Source organism: Ipomoea triloba, chromosome 10 (genome assembly GCF_003576645.1).
Source record: "Ipomoea triloba cultivar NCNSP0323 chromosome 10, ASM357664v1".
In the NCBI taxonomy this organism is placed as follows: domain Eukaryota; kingdom Viridiplantae; phylum Streptophyta; class Magnoliopsida; order Solanales; family Convolvulaceae; genus Ipomoea; species Ipomoea triloba.
Window position 1 is genome coordinate 22,181,827 of NC_044925.1, and position 24,190 is coordinate 22,206,016.

At 33.5% G+C, this 24,190-nt stretch overlaps 2 protein-coding genes and 1 non-coding gene across 3 annotated transcripts; 2 read left to right on the top strand and 1 right to left on the bottom strand.

Moving 5' to 3' along the window:
* Positions 1-211: 211 nt before the first annotated feature.
* Positions 212-7,993, top strand: LOC116033690 (hydroxyproline O-galactosyltransferase HPGT1-like). The gene is made up of 12 exons (XM_031276448.1): positions 212-500; positions 633-696; positions 963-1,012; positions 1,113-1,306; positions 1,605-1,668; positions 1,781-1,853; positions 5,751-5,874; positions 6,560-6,647; positions 6,724-6,774; positions 6,907-6,978; positions 7,063-7,175; positions 7,622-7,993. Exons 1-12 carry the CDS (start codon positions 385-387, stop codon positions 7,642-7,644), a joined length of 1,032 nt encoding a protein of 343 aa, XP_031132308.1. The 5' UTR covers positions 212-384; the 3' UTR covers positions 7,645-7,993.
* Positions 7,994-8,792: 799 nt separating this feature from the next.
* On the bottom strand, positions 8,793-8,864 carry TRNAM-CAU. The gene has a single exon. It is a non-coding gene; the product is annotated as a tRNA-Met (tRNA).
* Positions 8,865-18,923: 10,059 nt separating this feature from the next.
* LOC116032911 (probable inactive receptor kinase At4g23740) lies at positions 18,924-21,595 on the top strand. Its single transcript, XM_031275649.1, has 2 exons — positions 18,924-20,168; positions 20,728-21,595. The coding sequence occupies exons 1-2, from the start codon at positions 18,944-18,946 to the stop codon at positions 21,411-21,413; spliced, it is 1,911 nt and encodes a 636-aa protein (XP_031131509.1). The 5' UTR covers positions 18,924-18,943; the 3' UTR covers positions 21,414-21,595.
* Positions 21,596-24,190: the final 2,595 nt, after the last annotated feature.

Here is a 24,190-nt window from a genome sequence, read left to right on the forward strand (position 1 = left end):
TGCAGTTGTCTTGAATGGAAACTGTAGTTACGTGGAACGGAGGCCGTTTAAACCCGTTTGTTTTCATTAATCAAAACGACGTCATTTTGATGGGCGTTCCACACCAAAATTTGCCTCGAGGGACTAAAAATGTTATTTTGTCTTAAAAAAAATTATTCAAATTCAAATACTCTGTAATTATAAAAACCGCAAGCTGCAGAAAGGTACATCAGTGTTTACTGTACAGTTTACACTACTCGCTTGTTGCTGTTGGTCCAACTTCTCAATCTCATTGTTCCTTCTCCGCACGTCTCCCACCTAAAAGCTGATTCCGAATCGGAAAATATCGAATTCTGGTGCCGTTAAGTAAGATTGAAGGCTAAAACGACGTCGCCGGGGATTGCAATGGCCGGCCGGGGATCCACTAATCGGGTCTATTCCGGCCCCAGTTTCGGATCTCGAGTTTCATTTCTCATGCTCTCAATGTTTGCCGCTATGGCTTCTCTTTATGTCGCCGGCCGGTCAGCTCCCTCTCCCTCTCCCTCTCTCTGTTCTATACACACATAGGCATTGTACTCACATGTATGGACACTATGATTTTGTTTACTTCTAAGTTCTAAGGCGATTGATTTGTGGAAATGTGGTGTGGATAGATTGTGGCAGGACGCGGAGAGTAGGGTTTATCTTATTACGGAGCTAGACAGGAGAACGGGTCAGGTATCACTTTTACTGATTATTATTTTTTTGGTGAAGATATTTTGTGTTCTATGATGATAATCCGTTGTTGTCACTTATTAATACTAGTGTTTTACATTTATTTGCGTAGATAAAGCTACTTTGTTGACCATGTTTACTTCTCTGCATCCAATCAGATATTCAGATTAGTATATTTCCAATAAGGCAATATTTCTGTGGGGATTGACTGTATAAATTTGATAATTTGTTTTGGCAATTCAAACAATGCGGCTGTCATTCTTTTTCAGGGCCATTCATCGATTTCTGTAGATGATACTTTGAAACTCATTGCTTGCAGGTAAAATTTTTAGTAAATTGCTGTTTTAAATTGTTGGGGATTCTTTGGGACTCATACTATAGAGCATTATAGTTGGGGAAATAATATTTTTTTGTGCCAGGGAACAACAGAAGAGGCTAGGTGCACTTCATATGGAGCTTGAAAAAGCTAAGCAAGAAGGTTTTGTGTCAAATCGTGTCCCAGATAATAGTGGGAATCATTCAAAGAAAAAACTTCTGGCGGTTTTAGGGATCATTACAAAGTTTGACCGCAGGAAAAACAGAGAAGCAATTCGTAGAGCTTGGATGCCAACTGGTACAGCACTTATACCTTGTGCCTTTTATTTCTTTGATAATCCTTTAGCAGATAAAAGTCCAGCCACTGCATTTGATGCATAAAGCATATTTGTTCTCTAATTGGTGTGTAATCTTAAGTGGTAAAGTTGTCTATCTCTGCAACATGTGGTTAAGGAATAAGGTTGAGGCATTTATCTCATTGATAGAATGATAGTTGCAGTCTTGACATTTATCGAAGCAAACATTTGAAAAGATCCAGTTTTATTGGCTAAGTTCATCAATTGTGTATCCCCCTCATTATATGCTATTTTATGCAGGCAGTGCTCTAAAAAAACTGGAGGAGGAAAATGGTATAGTTGTACGATTCGTCATAGGAAGAAGGTATCTATTATGAAATGATCTAAACAGACAGAATTAAGAATACTGTATCTTTAAGATGGAAATTGATGTTTCCTTGAAGTATCGTATTTAATTTATTTTGTTCTTCATACAGTGAAAATCGTGGAGACCATTCAGATAGGGACATTGAGGATGAAAATAGGCACACCAATGACTTCATTATTCTTGTATGTGCAATTTCGACCTGCTATGTTTTGTGGCTTAGTGTTCTTAGACCATGGCATTCTTGTATGGCAAAGCCAGGCAAGATTTTTAAAAAAATAATAAAATAAAATAAAATAATACAACAACACCTGACGTTTGCAATCCAAAATTGAAAATGTTAGCCCTTTTGGCCTCACCTTGCCAAATGCTGCTCTATTATTTATTATTATATATATATATATATATATATATATATATATATTTTTTTTTTTTTTTTTTTTTGAGTCAACAGTTGACTCCACTGAGGCTCGAACCCACTCCCATCATTAATGTGGGAGTGTTAACCGGGACACCGGATGCCACTAGACCACAAGGTCTTTAGCTATTTATTATATTTAAATATGTTATTATTTTATTGTTATTGTATTATGTAAATTAAAAATAAATTATTATTTAATTACAAAAAAATATTTGTTTACTTTAAATTTTTTACTATTGCATTTTTGTTTACATTTACTTTACATAAATATTTGTATATATATTTTTATTTTTGATATAGTTGAAATTGTTTCAAAATAATTTTAAATAATGTATTAATAAATAATTGCAATTTTTTTTCATTGATTCATAAATTCAATGCATACAAATTAATTTCATCATACAATTAATCACTTAATAATTTCTTCATTTGCTTCTTGTACAATTTTGTTGGGTTCCATTCATGGTTGATGTATCTAGTTGAATCAACTTGATAATTAACCCTTTTTTTTTTGCTGAATATGTTTTTTAAAAAAGTTTTTTGTTTCTACTTCATGACATCTACATTTTCCATCTCTATGTAAATTGCCTTTCAATTTGTTCTTCCAAATTTTTAGATGTTGGTAATTGTTTCCTTTTACCATTACAAGCATCCCTTTCCATGAGATGAGGGATAGATACTCCCACATTTAGGGTCTTCACTGGCTTGCGAATATATGTTCGATGATAATGATGTATATTTACCTGACACAGTCTTTTTAGTTTGATTTGGACCCTTATCTTTGACTAGGCCATCATCGATGATCTTGCCTTCTTGGTTACATCATTTCTTTTTATTCATTAGCGCTTCCTAAAAAGCATGCAAAAGTATGAAATTTTCTTTCACAATCATATGATAAAGTTTTATGGCTCTGTTTTTTTATCAACTTCATTTAAACTGCTCACGTAGATGTAAAATTTGTTCAAAACACCCTGTGAACATTAAACTGCATGATATAATTTGCCCAACGATTTGCACTGCATGTTTATTTTGTTTTGCTTGCTCACTCAAGTCACGGAAATTGTTATAAAATTCCTCAATGCTTCACTAGAGTATTATCTGTTTGATCTTTTCTAATTATAGCATTTTTATTAATATTGAGTCATGCAATACATAGCAACATATCATCCTTGGTTATCCATTGAGTTTTCAGGATGCTTGTAATGGTTTTTGCTGGTTGACATTTCTTGAGTGGAATATTCAGGAATTTCAGGCACGGGTACATTACTTACAGGAGTAGGGGGAGTACTCCAATATTGGTTCAATTATTGTTGAACAACAATAGTAGAAATTGAATATGATAGATGATAGGTTGGGGACAAATAGTGGTACATACTAGATAAATATGGATAATTGACATTGCTTATTCCAAAAAGAAATGATAGTTGGTCTAATGATAAGAAACTATCATTATCATCAAATTTACTGTGTTAAGATAGTACAAGTTATAGTTGATCTAAGTTACTGGAGAGAGGTCTTATTTATACTAAAGACTACTGCTAGTGCCATGATGACAGGACCTTGTCTACAGTTTTCCCGACCACCTCTAGTCACTATTCTTGGCCTACAACCCTATCAAGTACTATCCCTTGTCACTATTCTCTATTAATATTTGCATGCTCTATTGACTTCATCATGATCATTAGATAAAGGTTATGAATATTGGCAGGGAATATTAGTGGAGAATAATACTGTAGAGAATACCAAGCATGTAAATTTTGGCAGAGATAGTTGATAGTTCTATACTTCTATAGGGAATAACTTTGCATATGAATATAGTCTATAAATATTGGTAAGTAAATGCAAATTTTGGCAACTAAGAACATTCAATCCATTAACATTTCTAACTTTCCTAACTTAAAAATGGATCTTTCATTCTCAAAAAAAAAATGGATCTTTCATGTCCCACTGTTCTATCTATTCTTCGATTTCTTAAAACTTTCATCTAATGATTATGATGAAGTCAATAAAAATCCATGACCCCCAATCAATTTTTTCTAGAATGAGCCGTGCCAATTATTCATATTTACCTAATATGTACCATTGTTTTTCCAAATCTATAATCCATCATGTCCAATTTCTACTACTGTTGGTCAACAATCATCAAACTAATATGGGAGTGTTATCCCTACTTCGATAAGTAATATACTCATCATAGAATTTTCTAAATATTGCACTCAAGAAATGCCAACACATAAGCAAACACTAATTACAAGCATCCTAAAAACTCGACAGATAGTCAAAGATGATATGTTGCTACGTAAACTCAACATTAGTAAAGATGTTGTAGTTGGAAATGATCAAATCGTCAACAATTTCTAAAGATGCCTTGAAGAATTTTATTACAATTTCCGTGATTCGAGTGAACAAACAAAATTAAATAAACAAGTAGTGCAAGACCATTGGGGCAAATTATCTCATGTAGTTTTGAAGTTCCTAGGGTATTATGAACAAATTTTACATGGGAGGGAAAGTGATTTAAATGAAACTGATAAGAAAAATAGTCATGGAACTATATCATGTGATTGAGTAAGAAAAATTCATATTTTTGCATGCTTGGGAAGCACTAAAGAAGGAAGAGAAATGTTGTAAACAAGAAGGGAGGGTCATCGATGTTGATTTAGCAGGATAAGGATTCAAAGTGAATTAAGAATACTAGGTAAATACATATCATCATCATCAAATACATGTTCGTAATTTAGTGAAGACCGAAGTGTGGGAGTGTCACTCAAGGGAAAAAGGAAACAATTACCAACATCTTGAAAAAGGTAGATGTAATGAAGTATAAATAAAAGTGTAGTCAACTAAAAAAAAAGATCAGAAAATAAGTTAATAATCAAAATGATACAATGAATGAAATCCCAAAGAATTGTACAAGAAGAAAATGAAGAAATTATTAAGTGATTAATTGTACGATGAACTTAATTTGTTTGCATTGAATTTATAAACCAATGAAAAAGTTATGCAATTATTTATTAATATATCATTTAAAATTATTTTGAATTAATTTTAATTATATAAAAATTAAACAATATATATATACACACACACACATACAAATATTCATGTAAAATAAATGCAAAATATAAATTTTAAAGTAAATATTTTTTTAAATTTACATAATATAGTAACAATAAAATAATAAAAACATGTAAATATTAAAAAATAAAAAATAAATAAATTGGGCGCTATTTGGAAAGGTGAACATTTGCAAGTTTACAAATGTTAGGTGGTGTTGTGAAATTTTAGAAATAATAATAATAATAATTTTTAAGAGTCTCACATTGAAAAATAAGAGAGAAACATATGAGTTTATAAGGTCATGTGTTAGACTAGCTAATTGATTGGAATTTGGCCATGGTCATGGGTTTATAAGGTCAATCTTAGATTTTAACATAGTATAGCCTTGTTGTCTGCCCATGGTCTTATAAACTAAAAAGTTCTATCAAAACCTCCTATTATTATTATTGTTATTATTTATTTTATTTTATTTTATTTTTTTGACCAAGTGAGCTTTTGTGTCTGCATTCTATGCCAAGCAGTCCCCCAAGATATCTTTAATGGGTTTTGAAACCAAAATATTCTAAATAATAGATAATTGAATATTACTGTTGCGGAGCAGAATGATCATGTGGAGTCCCCTGAAGAGCAAGCCAAGAAGACAAAGTTATTCTTCATTCAAGCTGTGGAGAACTGGGAAGCTGAGTTCTATGCTAAGGTCAATGATGATGTCTTTATTAATCTTGGTATGTTGTAGTTCATATACTATACTAACAAAAGTCATCGTCTATCATTATTATTATTTCCAGTCTGCAATTCTGCTCAAGGTTTTCTAATGAAATGAAAAGCTATATCACAAAGAGTATTTACTGTTTATACACTTGAAATGCTCATTATTTTTACGAAGTTGTTTTTATTGTGTAAAGTCTTTATATGTTCTTTCAACCAGGAAGAGTTGGATAAACAAAACCTGCAAATAGGAAAATTTGCTCAACAATTGAACTTTTATAACTTCAGATATCTTAGGACTTAGACTTTTGGAGGAATAGTATTTAAGCTTCTAGATGAAGTTGTACCCTTTATTGTAACATTCTTTTTAGAATGGTAGCCTTAAATATAAAATTGCCTCTTAAAGAAATTGCATATTCCCCTAGAGTTTGTTTTGCTTAACTTCGAAGAGGTGAATGTTGTTGAACTTTTTCTCAGCTCTATACATGTTGTAGCATATCTGATTGAATATGATATGAAAGATTCTAGAATTGAAAAGGTCAGATATTTAATGGGGAAATGATCTTCACAGAGACTTTTTAAAACTTTGTGCTCTAAACATGAGACATACTTGACTGAATATGATTTGAAAGATTCTAGAATTGAATAAGTCAGATATTGCATAGGCAATGCTCTAATAATTAGTCTCTCATATTTTTGCAGATGCTGTTGGTGCGGTGCTCGCCAGTCATATGGATAAGCCTCATGCTTACATTGGGTGTATGAAGTCTGGGGAAGTTTTCTCTAAACCGTGAGTTTTGTCTTGATATCTGGCTTGGCATTAATGTATTTAGTGAGACCAATGTTTTACCTTACCCATTCTACAGAGGGCACAAATGGTATGAACCAGATTGGTGGAAATTTGGTGATGGAAAATCGTGAGTACTGTAAATTTTATTTATTTATTTATTTTTGTTCAAAAGATGAATGATGTCTAAATTTCATCTAGAAGACAAATATAGTTCTTTATTTTCATCTCGTTACATGTTTGTGAACCTTTCTACATACAGGTATATCAGGCATGCTTCAGGTGAAATATTTGCCATATCAAAGGCTTTAGCTCAGTTTATTTCCATCAACAGGTGATAGCATTCGGTATGCCTTTTATCCTTTGCATATGTATCAATTGAAGATGAATTATGGATTCCTCCGTCCTTGATTTATAGATCAATTCTTCGAATATACGCCCATGATGACGTGAGTGCTGGGTCCTGGTTCATTGGACTTAATGTTAAACATGTTGATGAAGCGAAATTTTGCTGTTCATCCTGGTCATCAGGTCTGTCTTTTTCTTTTCGTTATGCACATTTGATATTCCCCTTGCTTTTTCACCCATGATTTAGTATTTGGAATGGTCAGCCTTGTCTATTTTCATGTTAGCTAAATACCGTACCAATTTCCCCTACATATAGGCTTTTCCTTATGCCATCTTTGCTCAGAAGTTATAAATTCATTAAACATCAAATTTTCATAGGTAAACTTATCCAAATAAAAATGCTGCCCCCGCTCCCAGCAAGGGTGAATGCATATAAAATACCTATCTGCTATGCTCTAAAAAGCAAGAGCTATATTGATACCGCTTTCCCTATATAGAACCGATATTATTAATTTATTAATGTTGTGCCTGTGTAGAACCCAATCATAAGACACATTCTCATCTACTGCATTGATCTATTCATACGAAATAACGTTTTATTTTGTTGTTTTTGGAACTTGGAATTTCAGGATCTGTATGTGGTGCTGTGTGATTTAATGTGCCTACACACTTCAAAGGTTACATATTAAATGTCAAGGAAGATATGAATTTACTCCAATTCATTCATTACAATGCAACTTAGAAGGTTACAAGCTCATGGTAAGTTTTGATTGTCAAACAAAACCCATCGCGTAAATATTGATAGAGGACAGGCATTGGTCTATGACGAGGCACATCGATTTGCAAAAACAACTTGGCCCCAGTTCTTGTGAAAAGACTTGATCTTGGTTCATTTGTAAATGAATTGTGATACACTGAACTTAACCGAAGAGTTCATGCAAATGTAATTTAACTTGTGATGAATGGATATGACTATCACAGTGTCTTTACTGGTTTTCCCCTTTTTTGTAGTCACTGTAATGAACCCTAATTCTAGATGGTTAATTGAGTGGTCGTAGATGGAACTTAGGGGGCGTTTGGTTCAAGGGATCTGAGATTACCCCGGTAATCTGAAAAAGGTAATGTAAGATTACTATGTTTGGTTTAGGTAATATGAGATGGAAGGTAATATAACATTACTGCCACGTAGGAAATGGGGGTATATTTGAGGTAATCTGATTACCAAGTTTTGTTTAGGTAATGTGAGATTACTTTTCAATATTCCAAAATTGCCCTCATTTATATGCCTCTTTTATTTCATTTATATAGCTCTTTTATTCATAGACACAGACACGGACGCTACTTTTATATACATTCATATCTTCATTGGATTTATTTCTAGTGCTTATACACATTCCTTATTATTATTATTATTATTATTATTATTATTATTATTAGAAGCATATTGTTAAATTTTGAAATATGGAAAAAAAAAAACTTGTAGTTTACACCTTTCAATTTCTATGAGGGCATTTAAGTAATTGATATAATATAACCTAAAATATAACCTTCAACCAAACAAGTTAATATTACATTCCCAGAACTTTAACCAAACACATCAGGTAATCTTACATTCCCGAAATCTCACATTACCTTCCCGAAGGTAATCCTATTACCTGAGGTAATCTAAGATTCCGTGAACCAAACGGCCCCTTAGAGGAATGAGATGGATATGGTGCTTGTTTGCAATGAACACTTGGTTCCGTTGCGAGGTGAGAAGGTAGGCTCCGGTGAGAGCATCAGGGACAGGGTTTTAAAAAATATCAGAGCCAGGTTTCGATCCTGGGACCTGTGGGTTATGGGCCCACCACGCTTCCGCTGCGCCACTCTGATTTGTTGTTTTAGTTTCTAAATGTATAATATATATATACAAACTCTCTATAATTTTAAGACCCAAAACACCTCCGGGGACCTGAATTCATGCGTTCCCTATGCCCTATTGCCTTACGCATTAAAATATTAAAAATGAGAGAGGAGACCAATACTTTAATTCTTAAATCTAATATTTTATATCATAAATATACTACTTTATTAAGAATAGTTACCTGATTAAAATAAATTATTGTAAGATATTTTACACATCTTATAATAAAATAAAAATATAAATAAATATAATAAAAATAAATTAAAATTATGCCCATAAGGCCATAAGTGACCATTCAATTATGTCGTATCAATTTGTGGACATTCTGGAAGGGGAAAGAGATCTTTTCAGAAGCACTTTACCAAACTATAAGAAGCAAAACTCATCACATCACATAACCTTATCTTATATTATCTATATGTATTCTAACTTCTTCTTTTATATATATATATATATATATTCAACCTGATGATTGTTATTTTATAAAAACAAATTGGTCATAATTTTTATTTTAGTTTATTTTTTTTCCTTCAATAAAATTTTCGATATGTAATGAAAATTTTAATCACTGATAGTATATATGCTTATCATTCTCTTGATCTTAATTTCATAATAGAACAAAACTATTGAAATATTCATTAAAGAAATAAAATCCAAAAATTTATATATTTAAACTAGGTAGAGTTCCGTTGAATAAAGAGAATTTAAACAAATAAATAAAGAAACTAAAAAAAAAAAAAAAAAAAAAAAAGAGAGAGAGAGAGAGAGAGAAACTATCTATGTTCATTCATTTACTTGCTTTGATACCATTTTAGTGTCATTTTCACAAAGTCATAAAGGCTATAGTGTTACATTTAAATTTTTATACAAAACTTTAAAGCGGTACAATAGCTTGTCATGATTCTTTTCATTATTATTAATATGTGTTAGTTTTGATAGAAGCGTTACGTTGATAATATCTTCGTAATATCTTGGTATCTGTTGTTGCTAGTAGAGTCAATAGTACTCAAAAAAGAAATGTTGTTGCTAGTAGAGTTGTTGATAAAGATGATGACCTTTATTTTGTTTTCTTTTGGGACACTTCTTTGCTCTGGATTAATTCATCCATTTCTGTTATATCTTCTAGCATCTCCTGTTATAATTTTTCGTACTTTCTCTCAACTAATCTTTAATAAAAAATTTGCTTGTTGATAGTATGATTATCATTTTCTTGATTTTAATTCCATAATAGAACAAAACATGACACATGATTTACATCCCACATGGTTTGATCCAAGCATGTAACCTAGAGATCGAGGTGAAGCATGTCAATGGTGGACAAATGAAGGGTAACACTCATTAAAATCCAAACCTTGACATTCTTATCTACTCAAAGTACTTACTATATATGATGATCTAAAAGGGTCCCATAAACCCCAATCCTTACTAATATGGTTTGATCTGCTTGCTTTTAAGTTTCCACTTAAACGTGCTTCCAGGGATGTGTTGGTTGGTCTATGTTCCCTTCTAGCGGATTAATACAAATCACAACCATTATATCGTGGACCAAGCTCATTATGCATATTGTGGATCATGTCCGTATTATATATATGAATTTAGCATAGTATGTACCTTCAGTTAAACATATTGTAGGCATGGTTGCAGATTTACAGTAGGTGCTAGGCGCTAGTCGGGCGTGCGGTAGACTAGCGCTTAGCGCCTAAGCGGTCTAGGCGGTACCTAGGCGGCAACCTATAAAAACAAAAAAAATAATGCATGTGTGTGGGTGTATGTCATATATTATATTATATATAAATCTCTTACTTCTTTATTTATATAAATAAATAAATTTAAATATATGTAAATATAATTAAAAAAAATTAACAAGGTCGACTCGCTCGAGTTAACTCGGCTAACTCTGTCGAGTTGGGCGAGTTAACTCGGCCGAGTCGGCCGCCAACTCGGCCCAATCGGCCAAGTGCCCGAGTTAGGCGCTAGGCGGACGCCTAGGGAGCAATTCACCTCGGTCTAGGGGCGCCTAGCGCCTAAGCGGCCTAGGCGGTGGATTTTTGCAACAGTGATTGTAGGTAACATATTAGCTACCTTCAATTTATTCAAGTACATAATCGATCAGGTTAAGGTACATAATAGGTTAACTGCGGTACATAATATGGTCCATATATGATCCACAATGCACATAATAAACCCTAACCCACGATATAATTTATGTACAAATTACGTGGTATAATACTCTATTAAAGAGATTTAGATTAGACTTTCATAAGAGTAGTCTAGCTTTATGGGTGTAACTCGAGACAAATGTGAATTAATTTCACAATGGTGGGATATGAAATGTCGTATGTAAGAAAACACGAATAACCCAATTGTTTGGAACAGTTGGTAAGCAGGTGCTAATTATATTCAATTGTAAAATTAGAAAAAAGTTTTGGGTTAGAATACATATAGTTATGGCCAATTTAAACATGATAAAAAATATTGTGGTGATCCAAAATTACGCAATAAGAAGTAGCACACGCATGTGAAAAGCAAGTGTACGTGAAAGATGTACGAGTGGGATGCTTTGTGGTATCACAATGTTTCATCAAGCCAATGAGTAACAGCTAGAAGTAAACTAACTAATTAGAGTTCATTAATACTTTGTAACAACATTTTATTTGCAGTTATAGAAAGAAAATAAGTAATTTTGAAACTTATATATATCTTACAAACATTCAACACGTATAATCTTATCTTTAAAATCACAACCAAACTCAACTATTGCATAATTTACAATTACAACTCGACAATTCTTGATACTATTATAAACAATTTGACATAGACAAGAAACTGTTAAAACACTTCCTAAGATAACTTTAGAACTTGATGGCTAATATGCTAAATATACTTGTAATCTGATTGAAAAGCTGGTCATATTTAAGCAAAAAAGTCGACCGTAAAGAGGGATATGATTTATTAAACTTAACTTACTTCCCAAGCATTATAGAGCCTCGAGAACTCCATTATTATACTTGAATTGTACTATTAATTAAGAACTTTTTATTATCGATACAACATTCTTTATTCTACAACACTCTTTAGAAAAATGCTATTCTGTTTTACTAAAATCACTCCATAATATCATTATCTGATATATATGACATTAATTAAAAAAAGAAAAACTCTTTATATTTATTGATTACTTATAAATTTTCTCCAAAAGGTTGAATTTCCAATCCCAAGGCCCCCTACACCACCTTAGACTGATAAAGCATTTGAGAGGATGTAAATTATAGTAATTTAGTGGCTCAGCAGTCAATGTCAAATGTCGGTGCGCAGAAGGAATTAGACTGATAAAGCATTTGAGAGGATGTAAATTATAGTAATTTAGTGGCTCAGCAGTCAATGTCAAATGTCGGTGCGCAGAAGGAATTTGCCCACATTGAACATAATCTTAATCACACTGCTGCTGTCAAATTTTGAACATTAGTATCTTCCCCCAAACACTACCTACTTATAAATTAATTGATTTTATCATAAGTTAATAAAGAGTTTACTTTTATATTTATATTTATATTTATATATATATATATATATATATATATATATATATAATAACATTATTATTATTATTATTATTATTATTATTATTATTATTATTAGAGCAAAGCCCATTTTCCAACAATATAAATTCTCTTTCATTTATTTAAATGGGTTGCATACTTGCATCGGTTGATGAGACCTTGAGAAGCTAAACAGATTTAAAATAATACGCAGTCATAATAATAATTTGAAGAAAGTCACAATGCAAGTTGTCCTGTTGAGAAGAAAACCAAAAGTTATCTTATCACATTATCTATAAGATTTAAAAATCTTATTTTTGTTTTGAATTAGTTGACTTTATTCTCAATTAATTTAAAGTAAAAAATTAAAGCAATAAAAAAAGAGTTAATTCCAGTAATGGTCCTCCGACTATGTTGATTTTCCAAATTTGGTCCTCGTCTTTTAATTTGGATGAATTAAATCCTTGACTTTCAAAATTGTTCCAAAATTGGTCCTTCCGTTAACATGGCATACGTTAAGTGCAGGGGTAAAAGGGTCTTTTCCATTGCTAGGTGTAATCTTCTTCCCTGTTCATACGGCCTCTGTTATTTTTCTCTCTGCAGAATGCTTTCAATTTGGATCTCATGCAAAACATTGCATCTGCTTTATCTAATGCATTGATTTGCATTCTCTTCTTCCTACTTGTTTTGGAGAACCCAGGTAGTTCATTTTTTAAGAGGATAAAATTTGTTGATGGCACCATACAATGCTCGTCGCCTGCCGCTCCGGTTTCTGCTCCACCTTCGGCAATTGGAACCTACATGGACTCCGGCAAAACAGCATACGACGAACAGCAACAACTTGAGCAGAACAGCAGCGACAACACAGTTGACGGCGGTGGCTTACAGCAGGAGATCGACAACGGCCAACTAGATGGCAACAAGGTAGATTCTCCGGCGAACTTGATGGTGTTGTTGAGGTAAGAATGATGATGGAATGATTAAATATTCTGATTTAAAAAATTGGGGGTGTTAGGCAACGCAAAATGAGCTAAGCAGATTAAAACAAGAAGATGATTAGCATTGAAAATTTTAGCGTTCCTTATCAAACATGTTTACGAGCTTTGCTTTCCCTCATTTGAATTTCCTACCTCTCTAAGCTAGTGAGCTCGGTGCTGCGGTGACCACTGCTACTCTCGACTCCGATTTGTCCCTCACCGGAGGGTTTGAGAGCAGTGTTGAGGCAAGAGTACTGGAGAGCAGGGCAATAGTTGGAAGCTGTCTCACATCCCAGTTCTATTCATCCGTGACTTTAGCTCAGTCCTAGGGGTGTTGCAGATACTCTTGGCTTGAGAAGAAGAGACCCAACATATGAATGGACACTTTTGCCCCTGCTTTTAACGTCTTGGTTCACGAAGGACTAATGGTGGAACGATTTTGATAGTCAAGGGTTTAATTTGTCCAAATTAAAAGACGAGGACTAAATTTGAAAAATCGCTATAGTCAGAGGACTATTACTGGAATTAACTCATAAAAAAATTACACATTGAGAATCTAAATTGACAATCATACTTGATAGTTGATACTATTATGTATAACATATATGCTTGTATCATGTAGGCTATATTTGGCATAAGTAACTTGAAAGATGAAAGTTGAAAAGTTATAAGTTAGAAGCTGAAAATTGAAGAGTTATTAAACTAGTTATTATACTTAAAAGTATTTGATAAAATTAGTTTTTTAATAAGTTGATAAATGTAAAAAGATTAAAAAAAACATCTTCATAAAATTTAAATAGGTTAGTTTACATATTAAAATTAATTTAACATTTTGAAATGAAAATATTAGTATAATCATGATCTAGCATCCCATAATGAAGTAGCAGTTTTGTTGCTAATCTCCCTCACCTCATAGTGAAACTATTAGTCATATGTCATAACCATTTTTGTCTTATGCCAACAAACCTATTTAAATTGCATTAAATATGTGGACATTTCAGTTTATTCAGTTCTAAATATTTTTTTAGACCAATATGCTTTTGTATTTAATGTCATTTAAACATGTTTTTTGACAAAATACAAAAATGATCGTATCACAATAATATTAGAACTAACAAAAAAATTTCTGGAAAAGAAAAAAAATGACATATAAATTTAAAATAAAAAATAAAATTAATTCTTCTAGTATGATTTCCAATCGAACATAATACGATGATGCATGTTGGTGTATGTGTATATATGTGATATGGATGAAATGTGAATTTGTGCTTTTGCGTGACTTATTTGAATTACTCATTCTATCTAATCCAATGGTATAATCTAAGTACAATAATATATATACTAGTTAATTATGGAACCTGTTTTCTCGTAGCAACCATATTTCTTGTCTCTTGTATTTGTTTTTCTTTGCAGCTGGAAGTTGGCAGACATTGTCACATTGTCACATCCCCTCCGTACGTTAGTTGTGCCCATCATTTTTTAATTTGCATCATTTGAACAAGAAAACAGTACTTCGTTGTGTTTTTGTAAGGTGGGCATAAAGCTTGGTTGTTGCTTCGTTCAATATATTAAAAATAAACTTTTAATATATTAAAAATAATTTTATATCAATGGTCTGTCTTACAAAATGAATCATGGTTCATATGGTATAATGATTGTCTCTAGGTGGGTACCCTTTTCTATATTTTAGACACCAATAACCAATATAAAGAAACTAGTAAAGTGGTGTGTTTTTAAAAATGATTTTTAAAGTTGAAAATTGAACATAAACGACATGGCTCCCCCAAATAAGGAGGTCATGTGTTTGAGTTCAAATAGGGCAGTATTGACTCTTTGTGCTTCAGTAGGTTAATAAAATAATTATGAACAAATACTACACTATAACAGAGTCAGTAATAGTGAAAAAAATAAAATTGAAAACCATTTTTTTGTGAAAACGTTGTACCACATTTTTCTATTATTTGTACTCTCTATCTCTTATAGTCTTATGTGTTGATTAATCACAATTATAGAAAGTCATATTTTTTATTTTCCACTCCATCGATGTATATCATTTATCACGTGACAAGAATATACTCCAGCAAGTAAAATTAGCTCCTAATACAACCCTAATCCTGTTAATCTGATAGTTGACTTAATAATTATGTTTTGAATTTGATTGTGTGTGGGAGTCAAAACTTATGTTGATTTGCTTACTTGTGATCTAATGTTGTATCTCAGTTGATCTGATAGTTGATTTAAGAGTTAATTCCTTTTTTGGTCCTAGAGTTATTGTGCACTAGACAATTTTGGTCCGGAGTTATTAATTTGACCACATTTTGCCATGACTTTGTTAAAAGTGGACAATTTTAGTCCAAAGTTAGTCAAACCGTTTGTTAGCCGTGAATTTGAGGGGCATTTCCGTCCTTTCAAGTCTATAACTTAATCAGAACACTATTGTAAAGCTCAACAACGATCTTCTTCACCATTTGCAGACCCACATTACGAACCGCTTTGTATGACAACAATCCTGATTAATTCATAAGCTAATTTTAATTGAATTTCACTGTAAATTCCTTACCCGATCAATTTAAATGTGTCCAAGTTGGCAAAATTATTAAATTTCTTTGCAAATTACTGCAATTTGACTGCAAAATTATTGAATTTCATTGCAAATGACCGCAAAATTTAACCTCAATTACAACAATTTAAATGTGAAATTCAATTACTCAAAAAAAAAATGAAAATTCTGCTAATTTTAATTGAATTTCACTGCAAACTCTTTTTAAAGGAATTTGAAGTAATTTAAATGTTGAGTAATTTAATAAAATCCGGATCAATTTCATAAGCTAATTTTAATTCAACTTAATTCAATGCCAAAATGGATCATGGCGATGAACATTGGGAAAGTTGTTCTAGAGATGAATTTCACTGCAAATTTCTTACCCGTTCAAAAGAAGATCGTCGTGGAACCTATGCGAGCATTGGGAAAGCTGTTCTGGAGGTTTCGACGGGAGTGGGTCTTCGCATCAAAAGCTAGAGGAGATGAGTCCTTGGGTGGAAAGAGAAGGAGAATCATGGGTGGTAGGGGTCGTCGCGATTCGCTGGTTACCGTTGCGATTACCTCCACCATTCTGCTGCGGCGGCGACGGTGGGAGGATGAGAAATGTGTCGTCGTGATTGTTACTCGACAAGAACCCAAGACAGCAAACGATGTCGTACCAGCTGAACATAACAGTGAGAGAAAGGAACAGAGCATGTGCCATAATTTCTAGGGTCGGGTATGGCTCGGTTGGTCGGTCGGCGATGAATCTGTGATCTGGTCGTAACCGAGCTTGACTGCCGCAGATTCGAGGAGATTAACAATACAAGGATGCATCATCAGCTTCATCGCGGTCATTATCCACTCCGTTTCTTCTTCCTCCAACGGCTCTACCATCACCGGCACGTACCTTTTTCAGCACACTGGCGGCCTCACTCCCCTGCCGCTACAACTTAATCTCTTGTAAGCGCAAGAACAATTGCAGAAACTCTTCTCTCTCTGCTTCTTGCCCATTGAACAATTTGAAGGTGTGGGTCTGCAAAACATCCGTGCTAAGCTTTACAAATAGAAGGCTGATTAAGTTATGCATTTGAAAGGACAGAAACACCCCTCAAATTCACGGCTGACAAACGGTTTGACTAACGTTGGACTAAAATTGTCCACCTTTAACAAAGTCAGGGCAAAATGTGGTCAAAATAATAAATCCGGACTAAAATTGTCCAATGCACTATAACTCTAGGACCAAAAAAGGAATTAACTCTTGATTTAATAATCAGGTTCCGAATTTGACTCTAAGTGGGAGCCAAAATCTATGTTGATTTACTTATGATCTAATTGTCAACTAGAGTTATAATATGAGTTTCACCAAAAATACACTGCACATTCGATAATGACTACAACTTTTCTCGTAAATCAAATTACAATTAATATCTTACTAAAAAAAAAAAGCAATAACAACACTGTAATCCAGTAAATAAACATTTGTTAATAACTACATTGAAATGACACTCTCAAATCAGTTGTTCTTACTGTTGCTTTCTCCTCTTCATCTTTGCGCCTGTCTGTATTTTAAACCCCCTTTCACTTTTTTATTCATCTGATTGTCTGCTTCATCTTTCTTGAAGATTGTACCTTATTCCATATATTTCTTTGATGCCCTTAACCCAGACACGGCATATCCGCATGATCTTGGTTATGTGTGAATCTTGATGACAGAATATTTCACTACGAGGAAAAGAACACAGTACTACGTTAACCCAAGATTCTTAATTACTAGAGGAGGACAACAGCTTGTAACATAACATGCCTATATTATATATATATATATAGTCCTCTTGTTTCTATACATGTCCGAAAGAGAATAAAAAGGTAAAAAAAATTGGCATGGCGCAGTTACCCTGGAAGAAAAGACAGCAGTTCATTTTCGATCTCTCTCACCTTTTGACCTAAGATGAGTTCTTGGATTTGGCAATGATTTGAAAAGTGAAAATCTTACAGAGTAAAAACACACAGTACAAACAACAAACACAAAAGGTTTTTCAACTTTGACTCTAAGTTGTTTCAATCTCTCCAGTCAAAACAGTGAAACACCAATAGTTATATTATGAACCGAGGACCACCAGGTAAGGTGGACTCTAATCCAAAGGTCTTGGGGTTGAGCGGCATAACTGTAGCTTCTCAAATAAGAGGTCTCAAGTTCGAATCTCAGTGTGAGACATTGACTCTTTTTGTGAGAAAGTATGTATAAACAGTCGAACAGATACTACATTGTAACAGAGTCAATAGTACTAAAAAAAACTTTAAACTTTGTGTTTTGAATAGACTAGTTTATGAATATTAAATTTTAAGTTTATAAATATATAACATTTAGTTTCTAAATAATAAGTTTTGGGTTTCTGAACATATGTAAGACATGTTAAAAACATGTAACACAATGAATGTTATTATTATTATTATTATTTGAGGATAACACAATGAATGTTATAATGTCTAATTTTAGAACATTAATCTTTGAGTTTATGAACATATAGTGTTTATTTTCTAAACTTTAATCTTTAAGTTTAAGCTTTGAATTTTTAAAATAAAATAAAATGTTATTTTGGATTAGGTCTGGACCTGGTGCACTGAGTAATTGAGTTCTACTATTACATGGGTCTCCAAATGCTACTTCTTCACTTTTACTCTTAAATGCAGTAAATAATACGTAGTAATAAACTATTTTCATAATATGAGTCTCAAAAGAAGTATCTACATAAATAATTTAAAAGTAAAAGTACAACTTGACAGTCTGTATAGTAATTTCCATGATATAATTTGCGTCAAAACACACGCCCAAGGGCACGCGCGCAGGTCCATACTCCATATATTACACATATAAATATGGTACTTGTCAGTGTGGTTTTCCTGCCTTGAACTGCTATTACTAAAATCAGAACATATAAATGTATGTGTCTCAGATAGTTTGAAGCATTTTGTTTCTGAGCTTATATTAAAGAAAGAATATTCTTGAAATGGTTAGGGTAAGCAGTTTCTGGGTAGCTATGGTTTTGGGAATTTTTGTCTTGTCAGAAACCAGTAAGAGTCTTGTTGAGAATGATAAGCAAGCATTAATGGAGTTTGTAAAGAATGTCCCTCATTCAAGGCCTCTAAACTGGGATGAGAAGCTCTCAGTTTGCAAGAACTGGAGTGGGGTGACCTGCAGTGAAGATGGCTCCAGGGTAATTGGTCTGAGATTACCTGGGGCAGGTTTTCATGGCCCAATTCCAGAGAATACCCTCAGCCGTTTATCAGCATTGCAGGTCTTGAGCCTCAGATCCAATGGCATTTCCGGGAAGTTCCCTTCAGATTTTGGCAATCTGAAAAACCTATCCTATCTGTATTTCCAGAACAACCATTTCTCCGGGCCTTTGCCTTTGGATTTGGGTGTTTGGGAGAATCTCACCATTGTTAACCTGTCTAACAATGGGTTCAATGGTAGCATTCCTGATTCGATTTCGGGTCTAATTCGGCTCACTCATTTAGACCTTTCAAGCAACTCATTCTCTGGTGAAATCCCTGACATGAATCTCCCTAGTTTGCAGTTCTTGAACTTGTCAGACAATAACCTTAGTGGTGTCTTGCCTGTGTCACTTCAAAGGTTTCCTAGGAGTGTGTTTTTCGGAAACAATAATGTGTCCTTTTTGGACTATTCTGTTTCTAATTCTGCAGGGGCAGGGGAATTGAGTGAAAGGGCTTTACTTGGGATCATATTATCTGTGAGTGTGATTGGGATTCTTGGATTTGGTTTTGGTGTTCTTCTGCTTATCTGTTGTCTTAGAAGGAAACAACAGGAAGAGGCCTTCCAGGGGGAGATGGAGAAGGGAGAAATGTCACCCGAGGAGAAGGCGATTTCGCTGCAGACCCAAGAGACAATGAGCAACAGATTGGTGTTCTTTGAAGGCTTTAACTATGCATTTGATTTGGAAGATCTTCTTGGAGCTTCTGCTGAGGTACTGGGGAAAGGAACATATGGTATGGCCTATAAGGTCATACTCGAGGAGGCGACGACGACTGTGGTGGTGAAAAGATTGAAGGAATTGGGGGTTGGGAAGAGGGGATTTGAGCAGCAAATGCAGGTTGTGGGAAGTATAAAACATGAGAATGTTATTGAGCTTAGAGCTTACTACTTTTCCAAAGAGGAGAAGCTCATTGTCTATGACTATTTCACTCATGGCAGCGTCTCTGCAATGCTACACGGTATATATGCATGCCTACCTCTTTAATTAGATGCTATATTCAACATTATTCTGAATTACCATAAACTTTATGTGCTATATACTGTACATTTTAGGTCTAGTTAACTTGCATGACCTTAATATATAAAGGAGGTGTTTGACAATTAATTTATAATTGATGGTTGGTCTAGCTGATCAGTCGTTATATGTGGACTATGGGTAATGGTTGATACTGCAATTGTGTTGAACTGATATTACAGTTGTGTTGAAATGATACTGCAGTTATGTTGAAAGGGAACTGCAGTTGCGCAGAACAGAGATCGTGTCATCCATCTGGAACTGTAGTTGTATTGAATGGATACTGCAGTTGTATTGAAAAGATACTGCGGTTATGTTGAACGGATGAATGACTTCTGTTCCATGCAATTGGAGTTTCATTTCAACACAACTACAATATCTTTTCAACACAATTGCCGTATTAGTTATGATCATGATCCAAAGTATAATTTGCCCTAGCTGATGGCTTATAACTAACTGCTCTAGTCATAGCTGATTTGACTAGCTGATAGTATTAATTGCAGGCAGGAATGGAGAAAGCAAGAGGCATTTGGACTGGAAAACGCGGCTAAGAATAGCCATCGGAGCAGCAAGGGGGATTGCTAGAATCCACGAAGAGAACGGCGGGAAGCTGGTTCACGGCAACATAAAATCCTCGAACATCTTCCTAAACTCGCGGCAATACGGGTGTGTCTCCGACGTGGGAATCTCGACGATTATGAGCCCGTTAACTCTGCCGGTTGCCCGTTCAGCAGGCTACTGTGCACCGGAGGCCATGGATAACCGGCGAGCAGCGCAGCCCTCCGACGTGTACAGCTTCGGCGTCGTCTTACTGGAGCTCCTCACCGGGAAGTCCCCTCTCCACGCCACGCGCGGCGGCGACGAGATCGTCCATTTAGTCCGGTGGGTCCACTCGGTGGTCCGGGAGGAGTGGACGGCGGAAGTGTTCGATTCGGAGCTTATGAAGTTCCCAGACGCTCAAGAGGAAATGGTGGAGATGTTGCAGATTGCTCTGTCTTGTGTGGTCAGGGTGCCAGATCAACGGCCTCAAATCCATCAAGTTGTGAAAATGATCGAAAATCTTCAACATATAGACATGGAGAAGACCGAGAGGCAATCCTTTGAAAACGCAGCTTCAAAGCCATTGACACCCGCTCAAGGAGAATTATTGGTTATACTCGACTCACAAGATCAAATTACTATTTACTAAGTCTGTAATCATATTTTTAGACGAAAGTTGTGTCGATATATATTTGATGTTGTGAGTTTTGCATAATTCACAATATTTGCTATGGCTAAAAGAATTCTTTTGTGTTTTTCTTTCCATTCACTCTCTTGGTGAAATTTTTGCAAGCACATTATGGGTTTATGGCAGAGTTTGGATTGATCTCATGAGTTATCTACTCTTCCTAGCTTTGTGTTAATGTTTCAAGTTTGTCACTCTGATCTCTTCCATACTCGTATTTTATTATATTTGAACTAAGCTGCATGCGCTGCTTACAATATAATGTTACGTTCTGGGAATCTCGCATTTTGACTTGGTTAATGTTCATGAATTGATTAAGCATTCCCTTAAGTTTTGGACCTGTAAAGGTGTTAGAGATTAGTACTATTTGATTACGAGTAACTATCATTATTGTATTAAAACTGCAAACCTATTGGACGTTTATACAATTGAATATTTTGTCTACTATCCTAGTTGTAGACTTGTAGCCAATAGAAATGAAGAGGATAGAGCGATTTGGTATGCACAATTTGATTGGACACTACTTTAGTTTTCAATATTGAGAGCATAATTTCTGCCACATGAACTTTCTAGTGGTTTAACACATACTCTTAATTGACATATTTTATTTGTATACGAAGTTTATGTTCACAATTTTAAAATTTTATGTTAATCTCTATGTTTATAATTTTTGGACTCTATGTTCACAATTTAAAACTCTATATGCACAATTACAGAACTCTATATTCACAATTCCAAAACTCTATGTTCACAATTTCAAAACTCTATATTCACAATTTCATAACTCTATATTTAATAGTATAACACAATTTTTGAATCTATATAAGAAAATTGTGTATATAGAGTTCAAAAATTGTGAATATTGAGTAATATAATTTTGTATATTGAGATGAATATAGAAATTTAAAATTGCGAACATAAAATTTTAAAATTGTGAACATAGAGTTTTAAAATTGCGAATATGGACCCGGGTCCATAGCATAATTTGCCCACATAATCTACACATCTCATCTTATATAAATGATTATTTTTACTTGGACCGTTGAATTTAACCCAAATATTATAACTCCGACAAACTTAATTAATTATTCTATCTTGATATATAAATTATTACTCACTTTTTGAATACTACTCACTCTATTATAATAATTATTAATAATTGATATATCATTTAACATTAAATTTTACACATGTTAATTTTTTTCTAATAACGAGAAAAATTTACTAACTATCTGATGGTATGCATTGGGTAACCTTTGTCTTGTGATCCCGTTGATATTTTAAATTATTTTTTATATTTTGAATTTTCCTAAGAGTAATTTTATAGAACTTAAAAAGTAGGGGTGGACACTCCGGGATTCGGTTCGGTTTTTTTTGGGTATCGGTATTTCGGTATTACAAAAAATGATACCATTTGGTTTTACAATAAAGTTCGGTTCGGTTTCGGTACGGTATGAAACGGTTCGGTTTCGGTTCGAAATTATTTCGGTTCGGTTTAGGATGTTCAATTTTCAACATTTACTAATTTTCCAAACAACACACTGCCAAACAATACATATTCGCATAATCCAAAGTCTAAAATATAAATATTACATAAAAACAAAACAATTCAAACACAAAATTAACATAGCAATCCAAATTGTAAAGTAATATCTTGTTCATCCATCATCCCCTTATCACGGATCAATATTAATTATTATTATTTATTATATATATTTAAAAAACCGAACGGTTTTCGGTTTGGTTCGGTAAAAAACCGAACCGTTCGATTTCTCTATATCAAGTACCGTTCAATTCTTTCGATTCGGTTTGGTTCGGTTCGGTAAAATCGAACCGAAGTGTCGATCCCTATTAAAAAGTGCTGGGAATCCCCCATTTGGACTTGGTCAATGTTCATGTCCGATTTGGATAAGGTTAAGCATTGATGTAATGATGTTGACAATGGCACTCATTAGGCCATTATGTTAATGTATTCCTCGTCACTTTCTCTTGTAGCCATATTGTCATTGCTTCACTTTGCATTTTGGCAATAATCATGCAACATCCCATATTCCCATTATTAAAAATATTATTTAATAATAATTATTTTATATGATATTACTTACCGGAACTTGTCATTTTTTTAATTATGATAAATTATACTTTTGATCTCTTAATTATTCTCAATTATAATTATAGTCTATATATTTCAATTGTTATAAATTAAGTTCTTTAATTGTTGACTTAATTGCAAACCTGATCTATATATATTTTTCAATCCTTCAATTATTAACTTAGCTGCAAATCTAGTCTTTCATTTAAAATACTAAATTTGTAACTAGGTCACTAATTAAAGAATTAGATTTGCAACTTGACCAACAACTTAAAAAGTAGATTTTTATAATAATTGAAAAAACATAAACTACATTTATAATCTAGGAACAATTGAGATGTCAAACATGTACTTTTTCTTAATTTTAATGTGATTTGTTATAATACTTCGTAGTATTTATTTGATTAACTCATAATGTAATACACAATAAAATAGTAAACACTGAAATGTTATATATCCTTATGTGGTTCAAGAAGCAGATGCTAGGCCTCTTTCGACGATGCATGATTCTTAAACTACTTAATTTTATTTCATTTTTTGTTACATTTATGAGAATCTCATATACCAATTTTGAACTACAGGAATGACACGAGGAAAATTGGCTTTGAGGCTTCGCTGTTAACATTGGAAGAGGGTGGGGGGTGGGGGG

What these genes read in the sequence shown, in the direction of transcription:
- LOC116033690 (XM_031276448.1), top strand. Translation starts at nt 385, where the DNA reads ATGGCCGGCCGGGGATCCACTAATCGGGTCTATTCCGGCCCCAGTTTC. An exon ending in TTGAAACTCATTGCTTGCAG is followed by an intron (nt 1,013 to 1,112) that starts GTAAAATTTTTA and finishes TTTTTGTGCCAG; the next exon opens with GGAACAACAGAAGAGGCTAG. An exon ending in CAGTTTATTTCCATCAACAG is followed by an intron (nt 6,979 to 7,062) that starts GTGATAGCATTC and finishes CTTGATTTATAG; the next exon opens with ATCAATTCTTCGAATATACG.
- LOC116032911 (XM_031275649.1), top strand. Translation starts at nt 18,944, where the DNA reads ATGGTTAGGGTAAGCAGTTTCTGGGTAGCTATGGTTTTGGGAATTTTT. An exon ending in CGTCTCTGCAATGCTACACG is followed by an intron (nt 20,169 to 20,727) that starts GTATATATGCAT and finishes TATTAATTGCAG; the next exon opens with GCAGGAATGGAGAAAGCAAG.